A 21,180-nucleotide genomic window follows, 5' to 3' on the forward strand; every position below is an offset into this window, starting at 1 on the left:
CTTGGAAAGCAAGCACAGGACTTTTTGCGGCAGAATTCCATATCAAAAGCCCCACGTCTTCAGCATCTTATGGTGTACTACTCCTATTTATTATACTCATCTCCCTTTAATTTCCACTTGTAATCTAAGCTTTAGAAGAAACATGGAATCCCCACATGAAGAAAACCCGCACAGATCGACCAGAAAAACAAGCAAGAATGCTAGGAGGTTTACTAATGAACAAATAAGATCACTGGAGACCATTTTCGAGATGGAGACTAAGCTTGAGCCAAGAAAGAAACATGAGGTAGCAAGAGATCTTGGGCTGCAGCCTCGTCAAGTAGCCATTTGGTTTCAGAATAGAAGAGCCAGATGGAAATCAAAGCAACTAGAGCAGGAATACAAAGTGCTCAAAACAAACTATGATGGTTTGTGCATGCAATTTGATCACTTGAAGAGGGAAAAACAGTCTTTGCAAATGCAGGTATATTATATACTTTCTTGTTATTTCAGTTTACGGATAATTAGAACAACGATGGTCTAAGTATTTAGATGTATTTGAATATAGTTCTTCGAGTTTGAACACTTGAAACGGAGCCCGGTAGCTGGAGATTTTCATAGTGTAAAATACAATTGTATGGTTTAACATTAAAATTGAGGGATTTCTTGTAGTATGTATGAGTTTTAGGCGTGTCAATGTAATTATCCTTCTTGTTTTACTATGCTTAGATATCTAAGAGTAGGGCTTTTCCACAGCTACAGGAGCTGACTGATCTAGTGAAGAATCTTGACAACGTTGGGATAAGTGATGGAGATGCTGAGCTGAAAGAAGATCCCAACAGCTCAAATGAAGGAATGGATCACAACGATGCTATGTATACAGACGATGAGGAAACAGTTACCAAGTACTTTAAGGAAACGGAAGAGCAAGAACCTCTGAGCTGGGGTACTGAACAAGTAGAGATCAGTCACTTAGAATCACCGGAGACATGGTGCAATGATCTTTCCTCAGGCAGCCTATTCGATCAGTCGTCCTGCAAGTCGAACTGGTGGGAGAGTCTCAAAATTTAGGAATTAGAGAATGTTAAAAGTTAAATTTCATATAATTGAAGTAGAAATACATGATGTTATGCATTGTTGTTGAGATTGATCTGATTAGATATAGTAAAATAGTTCATTTGAGCAGCAAGAATAGTATATATGATGCATGTAAATGGAAGAGCAGTTTCAAAGTATGTAACAGTTCTCTGTATTCTCTATTGGTTCTCTCTTTTCAGCTTTTACTAATCACTTCTAACATACATCAAGCTTCCAAAAGACAAGCTCTTGTGGGAGTTCGTGGACTATGTTTTAAAAGTTTGAGCCACTCCAATAATAATATTCAGTATATATAAATGTAAATTTCTTAAGAAAAGTTACCCCTCCCCCCGGCAGGAAAAAAGAAGGCTTAGAATTAATCACCATGACCATTACAATATCATTCTCATAATGTCATCTATTAGCAGAAGTTAGTTTTATTCAGTAAAATTATCAAGAATCCAAGAATTTACAGTTATAATTAGACCAAACAAAAGATAAACTATTTTCCTGAATTTTAAAAATATTCACATTCTCCAAAGTGAATTGCAAATGCAGATAAGCTACTTGAGATTTTTAGAGTTGGAACTCATATTTCATGGTGAACAAGTGACCTTAGATCAAGCCGCTTTTTTTTTTTTTAACCCCTTCTCAGTATGTTTTTTCACTTGATCGGCTTTTGATCCTTCCATCTCTTATCCATCTCAAAAGGCGCAAACTTCTTCCTGCTTCAAACAAGAGAGAAGCAGCAGCGTGAACAATGGCTCTCTTAATTTCATATCCAGCATCCACAGTGTGCATTAGCTGCTCCACATCTTCCCAGAACCCGGCAATTTCGTCTCCTTCCCTTCTGAAAAATCTCAAAATCCCTCGTTTCTGGCCTTGGCAAAAGGTAATCAACGCCCCTGTAACTCGTCTTTGTTTGTGTAATTTTCTACTCTTTCACTTTAATTTTTCCTTTTTAATTTCTGGGTCTTATACCATTGGTCTTGAGTCAAATGTATAGTAAAATAGTTTCTACATGTGATTGGCAGGTAAAGATAGGCCCATTGGGTGTATCTCCGATGGGGTTTGGGACGTGGGCTTGGGGTAATCAGCTGTTATGGGGTTATCAAGAATCAATGGATAATGAGCTTCAGCAGACTTTCAATCTTGCTGTTGAAAATGGGATTAATTTATTTGATACGGCTGATTCTTATGGCACTGGGAAGTTGAATGGACAAAGCGAGAAGCTTCTCGGGAAGTTTATCAGCGAGTTTGAAGGTTGATTTTCTTTCTATTTTTGCTTGATGAGATAGATTTGAGCTAATGTCTAATCTATTTATTCTGAGTTTTTGCTTTATGTCTTATTTACTTGCATATGAACTCTTTGGTGGTGGGATTCAGGTAAATTAGCCGTAGATGCTATTAAACTTGCCTTTGTAATGCATATATTGGATCAGTAGATGTTGATCAGGTCTTGCAAATGCTTGATGATGCATTATAGATTTTTGGATATGATTTGAGTTATGGAGAAATCACTACTTCAGAAGTTTGTTTTAGTTTTACTAGTTCCAGTGTGTGAAAAACTTGCAAAAGCTGTGTTCTAGAAGGTAAGTTTGTAATATAAAGGGATCAATCTTGCACTTGCTGTCAAAATAATGTGTTCTGGGATCAAGTTATGTAATTTTACTTGAGCATTTTGAAAATGAAGTTAACCCTCTATTTGTTTTGCTGATTCAGTATTTTGTTGCCTCTATGCCAAGGAAATAAGCAGCTGCGGGACAACATCGTGATTGCTACAAAATTTGCTGCTTATCCATGGCGTCTAACACCTAATCAATTCGTAGATGCCTGCAAGTATGCTTCGTCTTTATTTCACTTTCCATGAGTTGCCGCTTAGGAGCAAAACTATTTACTCTTGTAAATGAAAACCAAATAGAGTATCTTTCTCAACCAAGTTGTCTAAATTGCCCCAAAGCGCGTGTAAGAGCTCATAATTCTATCAGCTCCGCAATAAGTCGATCAAATAGAGTAATAGCTGGACCTCCTAAGATGAATAAATTAGTAACTTTCCTCTTGATTTCTTCATTATATAAGATTTTAATAAGGATTTGTGTTTCAGGTCTTCATTAGACAGGATTCGGCTTGATCAAATTGGAATAGGACAACTGCACTGGTCAACAGCAAATTATGCTCCTCTGCAGGAGCGAGCTCTTTGGGATGGTTTAGTGGCAATGTATGACAAGGTCACCGTGAACTTATTCTAATTTTGGCCAAAAGATGATCATGTGTCTTTCTTCTTGTAAATATTTGTTATAACTTTCCTCTGACTTTTTAGATTTCCGAACTTATTTGGCTTCTTTATCATAGAAAATACTTCATTACAGGGATTAGTACGAGCGGTTGGTGTGAGCAATTACGGACCAAAGCAGCTACTAAAAATACATGATTACCTTAAGGCTCGAGGGGTGCCCCTCTGCTCTGCTCAGGTGTTATTTACGTTTCAGTTTCCCATGAATTTAGAAACCTTCTCGTATTTAGGGGAAGTAAACGTGAGTGAGTTATAAGGTTTGTTAAAAAGAAGTTATGGCCAGTAGTGGGATGAGTTTCTGAACCTTATTGCTTGATTCTAAGTGAGAATTTGGAGTTTGGAATGTAAACATCATGGTGTTGAGAATATCTGAATAGGTGCAATTTTCATTGCTGAGCATTGGAAAAGATCAGCTAGAAATCAAGGATATATGCGACTCTTTGGGTATTCGTGTAATTGCTTACAGTCCTTTGGGACTTGGCATGCTTACTGGAAAATATACCCCCTCCAATCTTCCAAGCGGACCACGGTATATATGAACTTGATTTTCATGTATTTTCCAATTGCCAACCATATAACAGTATTATCTCAGTGCATTAGGTGCTGTCACTTTATAGGGGGCTTCTGTTTCGGCAAATTTTACCAGGACTTGAACCGCTGCTGAATTCTCTTAAAGAGATTGCACAGAGGAGACGCAAAACCATTTCACAGGTACTGCAAAACTGAACTTTAGTAGCACATCTCGACGTACTTGATAATCGTCGTATTTCCTACAAACTGGGTGGCTATCATGTATATGGAGTAATCTCCGACTTCCTAGCCTGTGGAAATTACGCTCTTTGGACTTTGAAATCCAAATTTGATTACTAATATGAGGGGTTTTCCCTATAGCATAGCCTTCAGTTTTATTCCAAGAGGTTTTGAAGGTCATCGGATGGAAGGGAGAAGATATGATGATTAAGATTTGCATATATTTGAAAATATCAGAAACTAGAGCAGTATCACCAGTTTCACATTTCAATCTTGATTCTTAAGAAAGGACTGTTTATTCATCTAATGAAAATATGTGTTGGCAGGTTGCTATAAACTGGTGCATCAGCAAAGGTACCATTCCAATCCCCGGAGTGAAGTCGATAAAACAAGCTGAGGAAAACTTAGGCGCCCTTGGTTGGCAACTTACTTCAGATGAGCTGCTGCAGTTAGAATATGCAGCTCTTGAATCTCCGCGCAAGATGGTTCAAAACATCTTCCAGACAAGGCAAGTACACCATAAATCTCTCGTTCGTTTTTGCTTATTTTCGTCTCAATAGTTTCTTTGAGGGGAGCAAGTTATCACATAAAAATACCGGAGCAACGAGTTTACTTATTCTCCTGTAGAAATTGACGATGATTTTATCCTCTGTTTGCATATGCAACAGATAAATCCAAGAGAAGAGACCCCTACTGGAGCAAGGCACATCCTGATTGAATTGCCATAAAATCGAAAGGATCACCAATCAACTTGATTATTTTCGTCCAAATGTGGCAATCTCGATTTCAACCCCGACTTGATGGGCAACAACATAAGAACCAGCGGCTGGCAGAATTACAGATTCTAATGGGCAGATATGTTAATTGAAGCTATAGCAGTAGCTCCCAAACTTCTGTAGTCTCATTAGAGGTGATTGTCCTCCAGAACCAAAACGAACCTCACTAATGAGCGAAGTAAAATTCAGTGTAGTTGAGCGCTTGCTGTTATCAGAGACCTTATGGGTGCAAATGAACATACCGGATTAAACCACCCAACAATCTCACGCAAACCAAATTTTGATATTGTGGAAACAAGGTAATGTTTCTTACACCCTAAAAATTCCAGACGCCCATTAAGTCAATGTACTGGATAATTGAAGGTTTGAGAAACAAATGAGGATATTTGACATACTCGTTTCTATCAAATATAGATGAGATAGTTCTTTACATATAGAGATCATTAGCTCTAATTATACGGCTGCAATATATCACTAGGCATACTGTGAAAACATGACCCAACTACAGAGATTGCATATAAAATGCAGCCGTGCCAATCTTGTGGGAACAGCGTGTATATATGTCTCAAGAAAGGGTAAGAGTTCAAAGAGCATGAAACATCCCAAGGATCAAGAAATAAGTATTCTATGGACCACCAATAGCCTAGGGTTAAATGCACCATCAAGTCATTTCCTAATAATACCAGCCCTGAATAGCTTCGATGAAACACAATTCAATCTAACTACCTGGGACCGCCGAGGTAAGAGTAAAGAGGCCACAAACATTATACAACACCACAAGTAACACCATAGGCATAAGTTACTAATACTGGACAACAGAGGAAGCATAACAATTGCTAGAGGGCAGCCAAGCCTTTTGGGTAAATTAAATCCAAATTCATTTCAGCAATATCTGGTTGCAAAACTGAAAGGGTAAAGCTTCATCAATATTAATGTCAATCAGCAAAACACCCACATTATGTGTCTCATTGGCAAGAATCTAAAACAAAGACAAAAAGGGCAAAGCCAAGCAATTATCCAGCCAGCAGTCTACTTGATCTTCTTCTTTGGCCTCAACTGCACAAAACAAGTAAGAAAAATATTAATATTATCCACCAACTTGAACAACTAATAAGCAAACATCTGCCAGGAATGAATCACAGATATAAACCTGGTTGCTGTGTCCACACTTCTTCTTCCTGCAGTTGACAGCACGAGGGTGCAGGCGGGCATAACACCTACAAGACCAATTGCAAGTATAACATTATAATCCCTCCAAGAATGTAGATCATAATATAAAAATTTTGAGATCATTAATGACAGCCAAGCTTCAGCTACTCGGTAGTTCAGACTAGATAGTGAAACTATGTGATAAATTTCCCACAGCTCAAACACGAGAATTGCTGTGACAGACTAAATGATATTTCTCCATACTCTTTCCTGCATAATTTCCAACTACCAAATAAAACTTAATATGCACTCTACATAATTGATAATAACCATAAGTAACATCAACCACAAGAAAGTTATTTATACACGCATAATACAAGTAAAACAAAAGAAACAGCAAACATCAAGGCAAGGGAAAACTGAAGTGGAGAACAAACAAAATCCATCAAATACACTCGGGAATAGACATACTTGCGGCAAATCATCTTGTCCTGATTGTATTTCCTAGCCAATGCCATGAGTGAGGGCTCAATGATACCACCCCTAAGCCTCAGAACCAAATGGAGAGTCGACTCTACAAGATCAATCGAACATAAGCTAACAACAAAAGCAATAAAAGAAAAACAGAACCAACAGCACTGATTTATGTAAGACACCTTTCTGAATGTTATAATCAGCAAGGGTCCGGCCATCTTCAAGCTGCTTTCCGGCGAAAATCAGACGCTGCTGATCCGGAGGGATTCCTGAACACAAATAACAAAATTATATAACTTGAGAAAACATCGTTTCTATTGCTTTCTTCTTCCTTTTCGGTTAACATGGTCAGAAACCAAAGCTGCGGCCCAAATTAAACAAACAAATACAAATAATGAATCCTTCTTTCTAACATACTATCTATCTCTTACCTTCTTTGTCCTGAATCTTGGCCTTGACATTGTCAATGGTGTCGCTGGATTCAACCTCGAGCGTGATGGTTTTGCCGGTTAGGGTTTTGACGAAGATCTGCATTCTTCCGGCTTTGGTAGGCTACAACTCTTCTCCTCCAAGTCTTGGAATTTAGGCAGACGGCAGGCTTTATATATGAAGAACCTTCTAGGGTTATGGGTCCGCTTAACGCTTCTACGACGTCGCATTCTAAAGTTGTGATTTGTGATAATAAATCGAAAAGAAAATAAAAAATGATGCAAATGAAACCCTTGGGAAATTCAATATTAAATGAAAAAATATTCTCACATTAATCATTACACGAAATACCATCTATTAAATTAAAAAATTTATTTTTTAAAAAAAAAAGAATTTCCGGGATGCAAGTTGATTTTCTTGTCATTTTTTAATTTTCAAGGCCTGTTTTGTTTGCATGATTGGGCTGCTTACCAGTCCTCCTTAGTTGGGGGAATTTATTTAAAAAATGCAAGAAAAATTAAAAAAATAATTATAATGTTTGGATTCATTTTCTGATTGTTTTGTTGTGTTTTGTGGAAATAGAGAGAGAAAAACAAAGATAAACAAGTGTGTGTTAGAGATAGTATGTATGTTTGGATTTATTTTTGGAAATAATTTAAAATAAGTATTATATATTTAATGTGTGTTTTGGGAGACAAAAATTACTATTTATTATCAAATCATGTCTTTGAAAATAATTTAAAATAAGTATTATATGTTTAATGTTGTATTTTGGGAGACAAAAATTACTATTCATTGTCAAATTATGCCTTTTTTATATATATTTATGTATATATGTGTGTGTATATATATGTATATTTTTATGCTAAAACAGTTAAAAACACCTAAATAAGGTGTTTTTGAATGATGACAAACATTGGGTATGTTTTGACTTGTCTCGAAAATAAGTTGAAAATGAAAACAAATATAGTGAATGTGTTTTTAAAAAATTTAGAAAAGTAAGTGGCACCGCGGTTCAAAACTGCGGTGACAAATTTATTTTTTTTTAAAAAAAATTATTTTATTTTACGATGAATTGCTGTCAATTTCTTGTTAAAATTTTGGCACCATCATGGCGAGTTGTCAACCATCAAATAAACCGTTTGACTCCCCTTGATGAGAACGAACATTTCCCCACAAACAATTTCAAGTTTTATCAATCGTAAATAATGAATTTTTAGCACAAACACCGCACCTTTCGACCGTCGATTCGCCGCCACCGGAGCGACCCACGATCACGAACCATCACCAGTGGACTCGCCTCGACCTAACGGTTCTAACGAGATCAACCTAGTTCAATTTTATTAAATATTTGTTAAGATATGAAAATTTAAAAAAATTTCCGCCAAAAATTCGCGCTGAAGCTATTTGCTGCCATTTATCCACCGTCAGGACGAATCACAGATTAAGACCATAGTCGTTCGAATCCTGTCGTCCAGACGATTCCAACAAAACCAATCTTGCTCAATTTCATCAAGTATTTATTTGTTCAATTAAAATATATATGTTTTAAAATAGTTATAATTTTATTAAATTCTATTTATTAATTAATAATACTATTTGTAATAATTAATTAATTAATAATACTATTTATAGTTAATTAATAATTAATAATTAAGTTTATAATTAATTAATAATACTATTTATAAAAATAATTAATTAATAATACTATTTATAATTAATTAATAATTAATAATTAATAATACTATTTAGACCAGTCTTGCTCAATTTCATCAAGTATTTGTTGAGATTTGAAAATTTAAAGATTTTTCCACCAAAAATTCGCTGAAACTGTTTGTCAAATTCATTTTCTTTTTTTTGTTTGTTCAATTAAAATACATATATTTTAAAATATTTAAAATTTTATTAAATTCTATTTAATTAATTATAAATAATATTATTAATTATTAATTAATTATAAATAGTATTATTAATTAATTAAATAGAATTTAATAAAATTATAACTATTTTAAAACATATGAGTTTTAATTGAACAAACAAATACTTGATGAAATTGAGCAAGATTGGTCTTGTTGGAATCGTCTGGACGACATGATTCGAACGGCTATGGTCTTAATCTGTGATTCATCCTGACGGTGGAGAAATGACAGCAAACAGATTCAGCGCGAATTTTCAGCGGAAAAATCTTCAAATTTTCATATCTTAACAAATATTTAATAAAATTGAACTAGGTTGGTCTCGTTAGAACCGTTAGGTCGAGGCGAGTCCGGTGGTGGTGGTTCGTGCTAAAAATTCATTATTTACGGTTGATAAAACTTGAAATTGTTTGTGGGAAAATGTTCGTCTCATCAAAGGGAGTAGAACGGTGTATTTGATAGTTGACAACTCGCCATGATGGTATCGAAATTTTAACGAGAAGTTGGCAGCAATTCATCGTAAAATAAAATAAATTTTTTTTTTAAAAAAAATTGTCACCGCGGTGACACATTAATTTTTTTTTTTAAAAAAAACAATATTACCGCCGCTGGCTACCGTGGTTACATAGAGAAATTTTTTTTTAAATAAAAAATTGTGGCACTGCAGTGAGTAACCGCGGTGCCACTTATTTTTCTAAATTTTTCCAAAACATATTTACTATATTTGTTTTCATTTCCAACTTATTTTCGAGATAAGTCAAAACATACCCAATGTTTGCTATCATTCAAAAACACCTTATTTAAGTATTTTTAACTGTTTTAGCATAAAAATATACATATATATACACACATATATACATAAATATATACAAAAAAGGCATAATTTGACAATGAATAGTAATTTTTATCTCCCAAAATACAACATTAAACATATAATACTTATTTTAAATTATCTCAAAAGACATGATTTGACAATGAATAGTAATTTTTGTCTCCCAAAACACAACATTAAATATATAATACTTATTTTAAATTATCTCCAAAAACAAATCCAAACATACATACTATCTCTAACACACACTTATCTATCTTTGTTTTTAAATTATCTCTAGTTATGTTTGTTTTTGTTTTTGGCCCATCTCAAAGATGGGCCAAAAATTTTATATGTTTGGTTCTCTTTATCTTTCTGTTTTCTGCCATATTTTAGACTATTTTACTTTATTTTGCAGGCCCACTCTAACTCTGCAACTAATTATAGAACACTGCAAAAGAACGACTTCTCGTGCAGAAAAAGAACATCTTCTCTCCACCTTTGATTTCGACTCCATCGTCGCCATTCCGAAAACCCACCGGCCGAGATGTATACCCATCAACTCCCCTCCTCAAGGCGAACATTCCGGTATGTTTCAATTCAATTTTCATCCATGTTTTCAATGTGTAGTATATTGAACCATTTTGTACATTCAAGCTTCGATTTGCAGCCGTTTGAGCGCCTTATGCCCGTGAACCACCACCATTCGTTTGCCCATCGTCCGTCGAGGCCAACGGACCCTCACCCATCGAGTTTCGACAACTGTACGGTGAGATTGAGCTTCTTCACCGAAATGCCGATCATTTCACCGACAGATTTCTTCGCAGTTGATGGTGATGTCACAAAGGTTGGGTAATTTTCTATATATTTTCGAGTGAATAGGGTTTCAAATTTATTTTTTTTTGTAATTTATTGAAATGGCTTCAATTGAATTAGTGAATCACTGTATCGCCATTATTATTGCAGCAACCGAGCATGTGTTCTTTTGGTTCGTTTCTAACTTTTACCAACATATTATCAGCTTTTCTTTTATTAATTTTTACTATACTGTCAGATACATCAGTGCTTGTATACTGTAGTATCGATACTTTCAAAATATTTCACTGTTTCGCCCGTCAAACAATAATGGTGGAGACTGTCTGAATACATCGTTACTTTCAAAATATTTCACTGTTTTGCCCGTGAAACAATAATGGTAGAGAGTGTACTCCTTCCTCTATATATTTATGTAACTTTAGATGCATTTTGCACTTTCATTCTTTCCTCTCATTCGCAAACATTGTATGAGTAGTCAATTTGGTTACTTTGCTTAGAGTAAAGCATTGCGTCGTAGTTGTTTACACGCTCATTTCGTTGGAGATTTTCGTTGGTGGTGGAGTTTTGTCATCGATCTAACATTGTCTTTTACTACTTTTTGTGATTAAGGTATGTATATGAACTTTAGCTTTGTGGATATTTGTTGTCTGTGTATGGATTCAATCGGATATCATAATATTGAGATGTAATTTGCTTCTACGATATGGCTTTGTCTGCAATTTGGTTAGACTTTGTCTAAGTTGGAGAGGAGTTAATGTTTTAGATTGATATAGCATGCTTTTGTTGTAAATATGATGTTATTTTGCCTTCAAATGGTTTGTGGATTTTGTTTATGTTCGGTTAATTCATCTTTTCTATTTTCCAGTTGTTTAACTTGGTAATTGAAGATCTTTAACTTGATTTCCTTGAGTATTTACACAATGAGGTTGCTAGAACTGATTTGGAAGTTCGCATTACATGTACATCTATCTTGTTTTGGCACTTGTGATGCTTGGATTACAGTAATTAGAACACTCTGAGGGACCCGGATCCGCCTTGCTTTTCTTGTTTCGCATTAACCTTTCCTTCACTCCAAAATGAAGTTGAAAACGTCAAATGGTGCCAAAGAATTACTATAGTCAATACAATAGCAGTACAAATTTACAGCACCATATTGTTTTTTGGTGGTCAAAGCTCTTTTCTCTGTTGGCCCTTTGATTTCGAAAAGAACTATTTATTTCAATCACTTTGCCTACTGTATATATTTATAACTAAACAGTGCAAGTACATCTAATTGTTGTGATATTTTCCTATTAACTTCCAGTTGTGACACAGATAAAGAGCATTGTGATGGTAAAGAATTGCTCTGTTAAGGAGCCAGGGCAGCGTTATGGGTCTTTAAATCTATATTTTAGAATTTGGATCATATTGATTCTAGATTACATGTATGACAACTCAAGTTTCTTTCGGCTCTGGATTTGGAGTGAAGTTAAATGTTTGCAGGGAAAACACAGAATTTTCATGCACACACTCAATTAAACATGCTTCCTAAATTGTTAAGCTTTTGGTTGCAATATATATAGCAAAAATTTTATGTGGATCATTTAACATGTGAGTGAACTTAGAGTGAAGTAATAATTCTACTTGGCATTTAGCTTGTGGAATCTCAGTGACGATAAGACTCAGAGAGTAAATGAATTTGTTGTTTTAGAAAATACTGATCATTTTGCATGCGCAACTTGCTTATCGACTTGTGCACTTAAAACAGTTTCTTGTTCTTTTTTCTCCCATAAAATTCTGTGGTCCTGTCATTCTGATTATTATTTCACTACAAGCTCTATTAACTTCAATTGTCGTTTTGTATTGATTTTTTTGTCCTATTGAAGCATATATGCACCAGTATTGGAGATCCCATTGCTATTAAATACATGAACTGAAGGCTGATTTTTTTATCAAAATATGATCAATTATTTAAGTAAAGCATATTTATGTGAGATCAATTCAAGATTCATATTAATATATTTTGGCTAGTAAAATTGTGAGTTATTTAATTTTTCATTATAAAAAAAAAGAAAAATTATATTAATATAATTTTTTTAAATATATTAATAATAATATAACGAGTCGCGATTCGAATTAAAATTTTTTTTTTTAAAAAAAGTCCTAAATCGGAATTTCGAATACCGACTCCAAGTGCAAATTTTTTTTTTGTTTTTCTAATTAAATTTTGTTAATTAATGATATAAATTTGTTTATTTATGTATAATTAATATATTAAAATTTAAAAAATTATAATATTAAAATTGTATTAATATAAAAAATTATAATTAAGTGTACAAATATAATATGTATATTTTTTTGTACAGTTATAAAAAATAAAATGAAGTATACAATTATTTTTGACAATCCAATACCAGTACATCTGATTGTGTATACGACTTGGGCAATTTTTCTTTTTTGTTTTTATTTAATTAAATTGTAAATAATTAATTATATAATTTCATTTAATTATACATAATTAACATATTAAAATTACAATTATATTAATTAACATATTAAAGTTACAGTTGTATTAATTAACATATTAAAGTTATAATTTTATTTAATTATATATAATTAATTAAAATTATATTTATTTAAAAAATTATAATTAAGTGTACAAATATAATAATGTATATTTTTTTATACAGTTGTAAATAATACAATGAAATATACAATTATCTTTGACAAACCGATACCGGCACATCTGGTTGTGAAGAAGAATTTTTGGAATATTTCTATGAATTTTCTATCAATTTATTATTACTATATAATTTAATTAAACAACAATACATAGAATTACGCATGTGGTTAAATATAACAAATCTAATAATTTAATTAATCAATTATACCATTTTTATATCAAATGTGATGTTTACTTGAATATTAATATAACTAGCCAAAATCATAAAATAGCTAATAATATAATTTTATAAATTATTCACAACGAGATGGATTGCGCGCAAATGCGTGCAAGGCAACAATCCTAACAAAAAAATTCTTCTACACAATCAAATGTACTAGTATTGGATTGTTAAAAATAATTGTATACTTCTATGTATTTTTTACAACTGTACAAAAAAATATACATATTATATTTATACACTTAATTATAATTTTTTATATTAATACAATTTTAATATTATAATTTTTTAAACTTTAATATATTAATTATAATTAATTAATAAAATTATATAATTAATTAACAAAATTTAATTAAAAAAACAAAAAAACAAATTTGCACTTGGAGTCGGTATTTGGAATACCGACTCCAAGTCGGGATTTTGAATACCAACTTCAAGTCGGTATTCGAAGTCCCGATTTGGGACTTTTTTTTAAAAAAAAAAAAATTAATCGAATCGCGACTCGTTATATTAGTGTTAATATATTTTAAAAAATTATATTCATATAAATTTTCTTTTTTTTGATAATAAAAAATTAAATAACTCGTAAAATTGTTATGTGTTATTTTTTATTTTCTTATTAAATATTAAAACTGTTTACATAGAATTATCATGATTGAATTTTAAAAAAATAAGCATATAAAATAAATTCTGATATCATGAATTAGATAATAAATTTGAATTAATATGATTCTACAACCTAAAAATTGTTAGGAATAACAATTTGATTTGATATGATTAAAATTAAAAGAAATATTAATTTTTTTCGCCTCGTTGGAAAGATGCATCGGTCGGACGACATAGGTTCTTCGCATACGTCTCGTGCAGAGAAAATTCATTGGACCCAATATATGGAATGAATTTTCATCGAATTTATGCACGAAGAGTTTGTAAGCCACCGCCTGCAGTCATCAACTTTTTCACCCTCTGTTTGGGCTCGTATAACCGATAGGATGAATTCGGCATTCAGCCCAAGCTATTATGTGTTTACCCCGGAACAACTCAAGGGTAAGCTGAACAGGATGCGTCGTGCATGGCGCTTGTTGAATGACCTTGTGAACAGGGGAACTGGGTGGGGGGTGGGACTATGATCGGAACACTGTTACAGATGAGTTTGGACGTTTGGAGGAGCTTTATCGGGTATTAATTTTTTCTATCTTAATTTTACATATAATGCGTACACACCTAACATCTTGTTTGACATCTAGTAAAGAAACATTCCACGTTTGCGACGTACATAAATTGCCTAATGTAGAAAAATTCTGAGTATAAAAAAATAGTTGAACATGGGATACCGCACTTTGACCTGTGCACCCAAATGTTCGCAAGGAATACCGCAACGGGAGGCATTGCACGGTCATCCGCACAACCAACCCGAGCAGCCCAGACCGTATCTATCGGGGACGATCATCATATGGCGGGTGAGAATTCAGGCAGTCGCCGTTCGCTGGAGGACTATGAAGATACAGCATTCTCTGACACACAGTCAATGCCGACTCCTGGCGGATACTTTCCTACTCCGGGGGCACAAAGCTTTACATCACCATCTAGTAGCAAGCGCCAAACAAGGCGCGGGATGAGCGAATTGCACAACAAGAAGTGTGAGGCACTGGACAAGTTGCAAGAGTCACTGCAGGGAAAGATTGACAGAAGCGGCCAGAAAGCTACAGAGGCTATCGAGCGTTGCGTAGATGAGTTGACAAAGTTTAAGGATCTGCCTGACATAATCTTTACCACAGCCTTAGAGCGTTTTCATAGTCATAGCACTCGAACGATCTTCCTCCGTTTAGATGATGAGAACAAATTGCGCTGGTTGTATTCATTGGGAAAGTAACTCATGCTTGTCATTTCGGACGATCATGGGTTAACTAGGTATTTGTATTTAATTGGTATGTTGACATCTCGGACGGCCATATTGTCCTTAATTAGTGTGTTGTCGCAATCGTCATGGGGCTGAACATCCTTACTCTGTTACTTTAAATTATTCGTCAGTTTATTATGATTGTTGATGCTTATTATCTCAACTCGAGATCCCATATTGTCGTTATTTTTTAAAATTTCAATTGCAGAACCATGGCGAGTGCGAGTGATAGAGCTGCTGAATACACAAATTCCTCCAGTGACAGCCCGGATACACCCGGGACTCCAGGCAGCAACGAATCTGCTGTCCCTGAAGAGATTTATGCGTTTAAAGATTTGATATGCCCGGAGTTGTTTAGAGAGACTGTACCTCGTAACACTAGTGTGCTGCAAGGCGAAGGATGGGTAGCCGAGATAATGACAACTCCACACACTGGCAGGTTTTACGATAATATTCGCATGACAAAAGCATGCTTCTATGCATTAGTTGATGCGTTAACTTCTAGGGGATTGCTGTCTCATGGTCAGACCTCGAGAGTGAGCTCCATTGAGGAGGTTGCACTCTTCATGCAAACGGTTGGCATGAATAAACGACAACGCGACAATATGGAGCGATTCCAACACTCACTTGAGACTATTCACCGTAGATTCCACCGGGTGCTTTCCGCTTTGTGCGCTATGGCACCCGAACTAATCACTCGCCCCAATTTTACAGACACTCATCCAAGGGTGGCTAGCAATCCAGATTTCTACCCATACTTTAAGGTATAAGTTGTATCATCAGGTCTACTAGAGTTCGCCTTGCATTGTTGACTCTTTACTTGCCAATTCATCCATATAACTAATCTCTGGTCATACTTTCATATTTTTTTCAACGAATCATAGGATTGTGACGGAGCGATGGATGGTACATTGGTCCCTGCATGGGTCCCGCAAATAGATTAGAATCGATATCGATCTCGTAAAGGGCGACTAGTACAGAATATTTTGGCTATCTGTGACTTTGATATGAATTTTACGTATGTGTATGCTGGGTGGGAATGGAGTGCAGCTGATGCCCGTGTCTTGAACCATGCTATATCACAGGACCCAACTTTCCCTTTTCCTCCAAATGGTGAGTAAACTGGTTAACACAATTCCATTATACACCATTAAAGGGGGACTAGCAATTCTTATATTATCAATTCTGATGTTGATTTATGAAGTACTGCAGGCAAGTACTATCTAGTGGATGCTGGATTTACAAACTACCAATATTTTCTTGCGCCTTACCGAGGTACTAGATACCACCTAGCTGAGTATAGGAGCCATGGTCGCCGATACCGTATCCCACAGGACCTATTTAACCATGCCCATTCTCGTTTGCGAAATGTAATTGAGCGTTGTTTTGGAGCATTGAAAAAGCGGTTTCCAATATTGCAGTGGGGGATGCCGAGCTACCTTCTTCAACACCAAGTGGATTTAGTTATCGCTTGTTGTACACTTCACAACTTCATCCGTAGGTTCAGTCATGATGACATCATCTTCAACGAACCAGAAGATGAAGTTCCTCCTGATATGGATACATTTTACCATAGAGGACATCCTACCGTGACTGAATTAGAAGCACAATGCATATTCCGTGACAACATAGCGATGCAGATGTGGGCATCTTATAATCCAAACTAGGCATTGATAAACATAAAGTAGTTACATCCGGATGTAATGTTAATGTGCAACTTTTGACAAGCGTGTAACAAGTACCAAATGATGATTATGAGTAAAAATTGGTTAGGGTCGTTACATTCGGCCCAGTGTACTACCTTTAAATATGTTCAACATATAATTTAGATGTTCGTAATAATTTAATTATGGTATTCTTTCAGTGTATACATGTTTTATATTTTATTATCTTAGATTAGATATTGCAAACCTGAGCATAAACCAAACCAACGACGTTTCTTACATAATTATTCTTGTTAACATTATTTTTCACAATCGTATGAGTTTCTATTTTGCAGGGATGGCATATCATAGATACTTGGAGCGGGCTGGCTTTCCACAAGAGGAGCATTGGACATTAAACGTTGAGCAGCGCTTAATGTGGATGATCGTTGACGACAACATCCGGGTCTCCATGAGAGATGATCATCGTGCGGAGGCACACATGTCTTAGTGGGTTCGTGCATTACGACGGCATTTTGGGTATCATTACACACTAGATCAGGTCCGTCAAAAATTTTATGAATTGAAGGAGCGTTTTCGTCAGTTCCACGAAATCACTCAGATACCAGGGATTTATTATAACGTTGAAACATTTTGTATGAATTTTCCCCACGAGCTACGACCAAATATGACACGGGTATGACATGCTATCACTTTAATTCAATCATTGCAACCTAACAACTGCCATTTCAAATTAATATTTATTTTTCAATAAATGGTTGTCAATATGAACTTGTTGTAGATCTACCCGTTGGCTAGACGATACTACCAGTATCCAGAGCCTCATTACCCCAGCATGCTCGAGATATGGGGCCCAATTAGACTGCCGCTTGGTCCAACAGAGGTGCATAGTGACGGGGGGCATAGCCAGAGTGGTAATGCACCGCATAGTTTTGTGAGAGGTGGTGAAGATGCCCCCATTATCATCTCGGGATCTACTGCAACAACGAACCAAACGCATACCCATATTTCCAGTTGGGATGTAGTGGAACAGGTAGCTCGTGGGGATGGTGGCCCACGATTGGCGTGCAATATTTCATTAGCGCCACGTCGAAGTCTAGACATGGGTTCTGGAGTTGGCGGGATTGGATCATGGACAGATTACATTCGTCGCTTTGGCGTGCAATCCGACCGTGGAGGCCATTCGCATAGTGAGGGAGACAGTACAACACGCTCACGGCAACCACAAGGAATTCCACCACGGCGACGTGACGGTCCTTAATTTATAGTGGTATTGTTGTAGAATATATGAACCAGTCACTTGTTGTCATATGTTAATTACAATTATAACGGGAACATGATTTTGTGCGTCTTTTATCATTCAATGACTGATGTGAACTGATTGTCGTAGTTTAATTGAACACTACTCCGTATTAATCCAAAATATATTTTCCGAACCATTGCAATATGTAGTTATAAATTTTAATTAGTTAATACTGGATTTTGTGGATCTTCAAAATTATAAAAAATGAAGGATGCATTGGAGGGTTGATTTACATGTTAAAGGTTTGTATTTGATTTTTGAATATAAATATATTCATTTTAACCATTTAATATTTTGTATGTAATATTTTTCTACATCATTAGAAAATTTAAAAAATTCAAAATAGTATGTCAATTCTACGCGGTTAATTCATATAATACATTATTTCAATAATATATTTAAATTTATCACCTTGCATAGAACGGCTAACAAAAATATTGTTAATGGATTACTAGAGTGCATTTAATTATTTATAAAAGTGTATTTATATAAATTATATTTTTTTATTTTCATACAAAAATAATTAAAAAAATACTATTTATTTTAATCCACTCACAATTAAATAAATTATATACATATATTCATATATATATATATAAATACATATAAAAGAGATATGATTTGACAATGAACAGTAATTTTCTCTCCCACTAACCAACATCAAATATAATATACATATTTTATATTATCTCCAAAAACAAATCCAAACATATACACTATCTCTAACTAACACCTATTTATCTTTGTTTTTCTCTCTCTATCTCCATAAACCACACTAAAACAAGTTAAAAACAAAACCAAACATAACGAATTTATTTTTCGAGAAACCCCCCAAGTCTTAATTAATCTTTTCTAAACATAATAGATTTATATACACCATTAAAAGGGAAATAATATATAATATTTTATATAGAGAGAAGAGGGTGGAGGGGCAGTAATTGATCTTCAGATATTACATTGTCTTTTTTTGTATCTAAACAGAATGTTGGCTATAGATTGGCTTCTTGTACATATATTAGTTGATGCTTCTTTACATATGTGATATTCTGGGAAGTTGTTTCTAGATTACAACACATTCCTCGCTCAATTACTACACATCACCTATTATCATATTAGGACAATATATTCCTCAATTACCACACATGACCTATAATCATCTTACCACAATCTTGGTAATGACATCACTCTCTATCTATTTAACCCCATGCCTAGGCTTCCAACCAAGCCACAACACAATGAACCTACCTCTGCTTTTCATAGCTCTTCTTGCTCTTCCATCTCTGACTTTGGCCTCTCATGGAAAAACCACTGTAAGAAAATTTAATTCCGAGGAAGATGTAGCTGTGGCTCTTGCAAAATACACAGCCAATCTTTCCCACAAATACATTAAAGAGAAAGGCTCTTTCTCTGTTGTACTGTCCGGAGGAACCCTCATTCATACACTAAGGTAATGTTTCTGAAGTTCATGAACCCTAAAATTGGCTTAGTGGGAATTGAATGTTGCCCTATTCTGATTAATTGCTTAGAGCTTAGCAAAACATTCTTCAAGTTTGTGGCTATTCTTTTTATGATGATTTGTAAATTGGGATGATCTGATTTGATGTTGTTGGATATTAGGAAATTAGTGGAGACTCCGTATAATACTACAATAAATTGGTCAAAATGGGAGATGTTTTGGGTGGATGAGAGGGTGGTTCCCTTGGATCACCCCTTGAGCAACTACAAATTGGCCCTTGATGCTTTTCTTTCTAAGGTAAACCTACATATATTTCTACTTTGTAATAATTAATGATTTTTTTTTGGTTTCGTTTGAATGTAATTGTTGATTTAATTTAAAAATTATTCATATATTCTATATTAGTTTAGAATTTAAATATATTTGATGTGGTAAAAATATCTTCTTCTGTAATAATAAAAAAATAAAATTAAACATCAAGTCGCTTATCTTTGTTAGTAAAATACGAATAAGAGAAAGAAAATTATCAATCTTTATTATGCACAAGAAGAAAACAGGAATAATTAATCATATTAAAAAAATGTGTTTTTTTTATTCTTCTTCATTTGAGAAATAAATTGTAAGTATGAGGATGTTAAAATAATTAATCTTAGTTGACAAAAAATGTTTGGACTAAAATGCGCTTACTTATACTTTTTCTCTTCTATAAATAACTAATTTTTTTATTATTTCTTTAACTATTTTTGCACATTGAAAGTCTATTTTCTTAAATTTATTTTATTTTTTAATTAAATAATAAATAAAATATTATAGTATATACTGATTAGAATCCGACGACCTTCAGTTATTTATAAACAATTAAAGTTGTACAGAAAATTCAATTCATATATGTCTTTTGTTGTTATTGTCTAATGACGATTAATTATCGTCCGCAGGTGCCGATCCCTCGGAGTAGCATTTTCCCGATTACTTACAAAAGATCTCCGGCGGAAGTCGCCGTTGACTACGAAGTCCGCCTGAAAACACTGGTGGAGGATAAAATTATCCCTCTATCCGCCACCGGCTTCCCCAAGTTCGACTTGATTCTGCTCGGAATCGGGCCTGACGGCCATATAGCTTCGCTTTTCCCCAACCGGCCGCAGCGCTACGAGAAAAAGCGGTGGATAACATTCATTACAAACTCGCCCAAGCCGCCGCCGGCGAGGATCACCTTCACTTTTCCGGTGATCAACTCCGCCTCCGACATCGCAATGGTGGTGACGGACAAGGAGGAAGCTGAAGCCGTCGCCGTCGGACTGGGGTACGCCGTTGTTTCGCCGACGCTGCCTTGCGCCGAGGTGAAGGCGAAGAATGAATTAACGTGGTTCTTGGACAAAGAGGCGGCTTCCAAACTGCACTGATGTAATTGTATGGGTTTTCTCACGTAACCAATTCATAAGTCTTAAAGAACGAATTATGTACATATTTAATTACAGAATTCAAAATAACAAGCTTTTGTTCTGGAA

General features: G+C 34.7%; 4 protein-coding genes across 5 annotated transcripts; 3 read left to right on the forward strand and 1 right to left on the reverse strand.

The window, feature by feature from the left end:
* Positions 1-1,236, forward strand: LOC105160292 (homeobox-leucine zipper protein HOX24). Of its 2 annotated transcripts, none has more exons than XM_020693383.2 (2): positions 1-463; positions 709-1,236. In XM_020693383.2, exons 1-2 carry the CDS (start codon positions 143-145, stop codon positions 1,048-1,050), a joined length of 663 nt encoding a protein of 220 aa, XP_020549042.1. In that variant the 5' UTR covers positions 1-142; the 3' UTR covers positions 1,051-1,236. The 2 variants fall into 2 exon arrangements, with proteins under 2 accessions (XP_020549042.1, XP_011075911.1); XM_011077609.3 differs by having other exon boundaries at positions 12-463; positions 736-1,236.
* Positions 1,237-1,586: 350 nt separating this feature from the next.
* On the forward strand, positions 1,587-5,129 carry PLR1 (NAD(P)-linked oxidoreductase superfamily protein). Its single transcript, XM_011077610.3, has 9 exons — positions 1,587-1,948; positions 2,091-2,319; positions 2,802-2,895; positions 3,161-3,284; positions 3,426-3,527; positions 3,727-3,878; positions 3,967-4,060; positions 4,426-4,607; positions 4,768-5,129. The coding sequence occupies exons 1-9, from the start codon at positions 1,817-1,819 to the stop codon at positions 4,769-4,771; spliced, it is 1,113 nt and encodes a 370-aa protein (XP_011075912.1). The 5' UTR covers positions 1,587-1,816; the 3' UTR covers positions 4,772-5,129.
* A 600-nt stretch (positions 5,130-5,729) lies between these two features.
* Positions 5,730-7,089, reverse strand: LOC105160295 (ubiquitin-ribosomal protein eL40 fusion protein). The gene is made up of 5 exons (XM_011077611.3): positions 6,930-7,089; positions 6,681-6,767; positions 6,496-6,598; positions 6,026-6,092; positions 5,730-5,931 (listed from the first exon to the last, which is right to left on the reverse strand). Exons 1-5 carry the CDS (start codon positions 7,030-7,032, stop codon positions 5,905-5,907), a joined length of 387 nt encoding a protein of 128 aa, XP_011075913.1. The 5' UTR covers positions 7,033-7,089; the 3' UTR covers positions 5,730-5,904.
* Positions 7,090-19,423: 12,334 nt separating this feature from the next.
* Positions 19,424-21,180, forward strand: LOC105160296 (putative 6-phosphogluconolactonase 4, chloroplastic). Its single transcript, XM_011077612.3, has 3 exons — positions 19,424-19,666; positions 19,837-19,972; positions 20,611-21,180. Exons 1-3 carry the CDS (start codon positions 19,455-19,457, stop codon positions 21,073-21,075), a joined length of 813 nt encoding a protein of 270 aa, XP_011075914.3. The 5' UTR covers positions 19,424-19,454; the 3' UTR covers positions 21,076-21,180.

The sequence above is a fragment of the Sesamum indicum genome, linkage group LG4 (genome assembly GCF_026168435.1).
Source record: "Sesamum indicum cultivar Baizhima isolate 11 linkage group LG4, ASM2616843v1, whole genome shotgun sequence".
Lineage (NCBI taxonomy): Eukaryota > Viridiplantae > Streptophyta > Magnoliopsida > Lamiales > Pedaliaceae > Sesamum > Sesamum indicum.

Coding starts and splice junctions, on each gene's coding strand:
- LOC105160292 (XM_020693383.2), top strand. CDS start 143: ATGGAATCCCCACATGAAGAAAACCCGCACAGATCGACCAGAAAAACA. Junction 464..708: donor AACAGTCTTTGCAAATGCAG/GTATATTATATA, acceptor TACTATGCTTAG/ATATCTAAGAGTAGGGCTTT.
- PLR1 (XM_011077610.3), top strand. CDS start 1,817: ATGGCTCTCTTAATTTCATATCCAGCATCCACAGTGTGCATTAGCTGC. Junction 1,949..2,090: donor GTTTCTGGCCTTGGCAAAAG/GTAATCAACGCC, acceptor TGTGATTGGCAG/GTAAAGATAGGCCCATTGGG. Junction 3,285..3,425: donor TAGTGGCAATGTATGACAAG/GTCACCGTGAAC, acceptor ACTTCATTACAG/GGATTAGTACGAGCGGTTGG.
- LOC105160295 (XM_011077611.3), bottom strand. CDS start 7,032: ATGCAGATCTTCGTCAAAACCCTAACCGGCAAAACCATCACGCTCGAG. Junction 6,599..6,680: donor TGATTATAACATTCAGAAAG/GTGTCTTACATA, acceptor TTGATCTTGTAG/AGTCGACTCTCCATTTGGTT. Junction 6,093..6,495: donor GACAAGATGATTTGCCGCAA/GTATGTCTATTC, acceptor TTGGTCTTGTAG/GTGTTATGCCCGCCTGCACC.
- LOC105160296 (XM_011077612.3), top strand. CDS start 19,455: ATGAACCTACCTCTGCTTTTCATAGCTCTTCTTGCTCTTCCATCTCTG. Junction 19,667..19,836: donor ACCCTCATTCATACACTAAG/GTAATGTTTCTG, acceptor GTTGGATATTAG/GAAATTAGTGGAGACTCCGT. Junction 19,973..20,610: donor TTGATGCTTTTCTTTCTAAG/GTAAACCTACAT, acceptor TATCGTCCGCAG/GTGCCGATCCCTCGGAGTAG.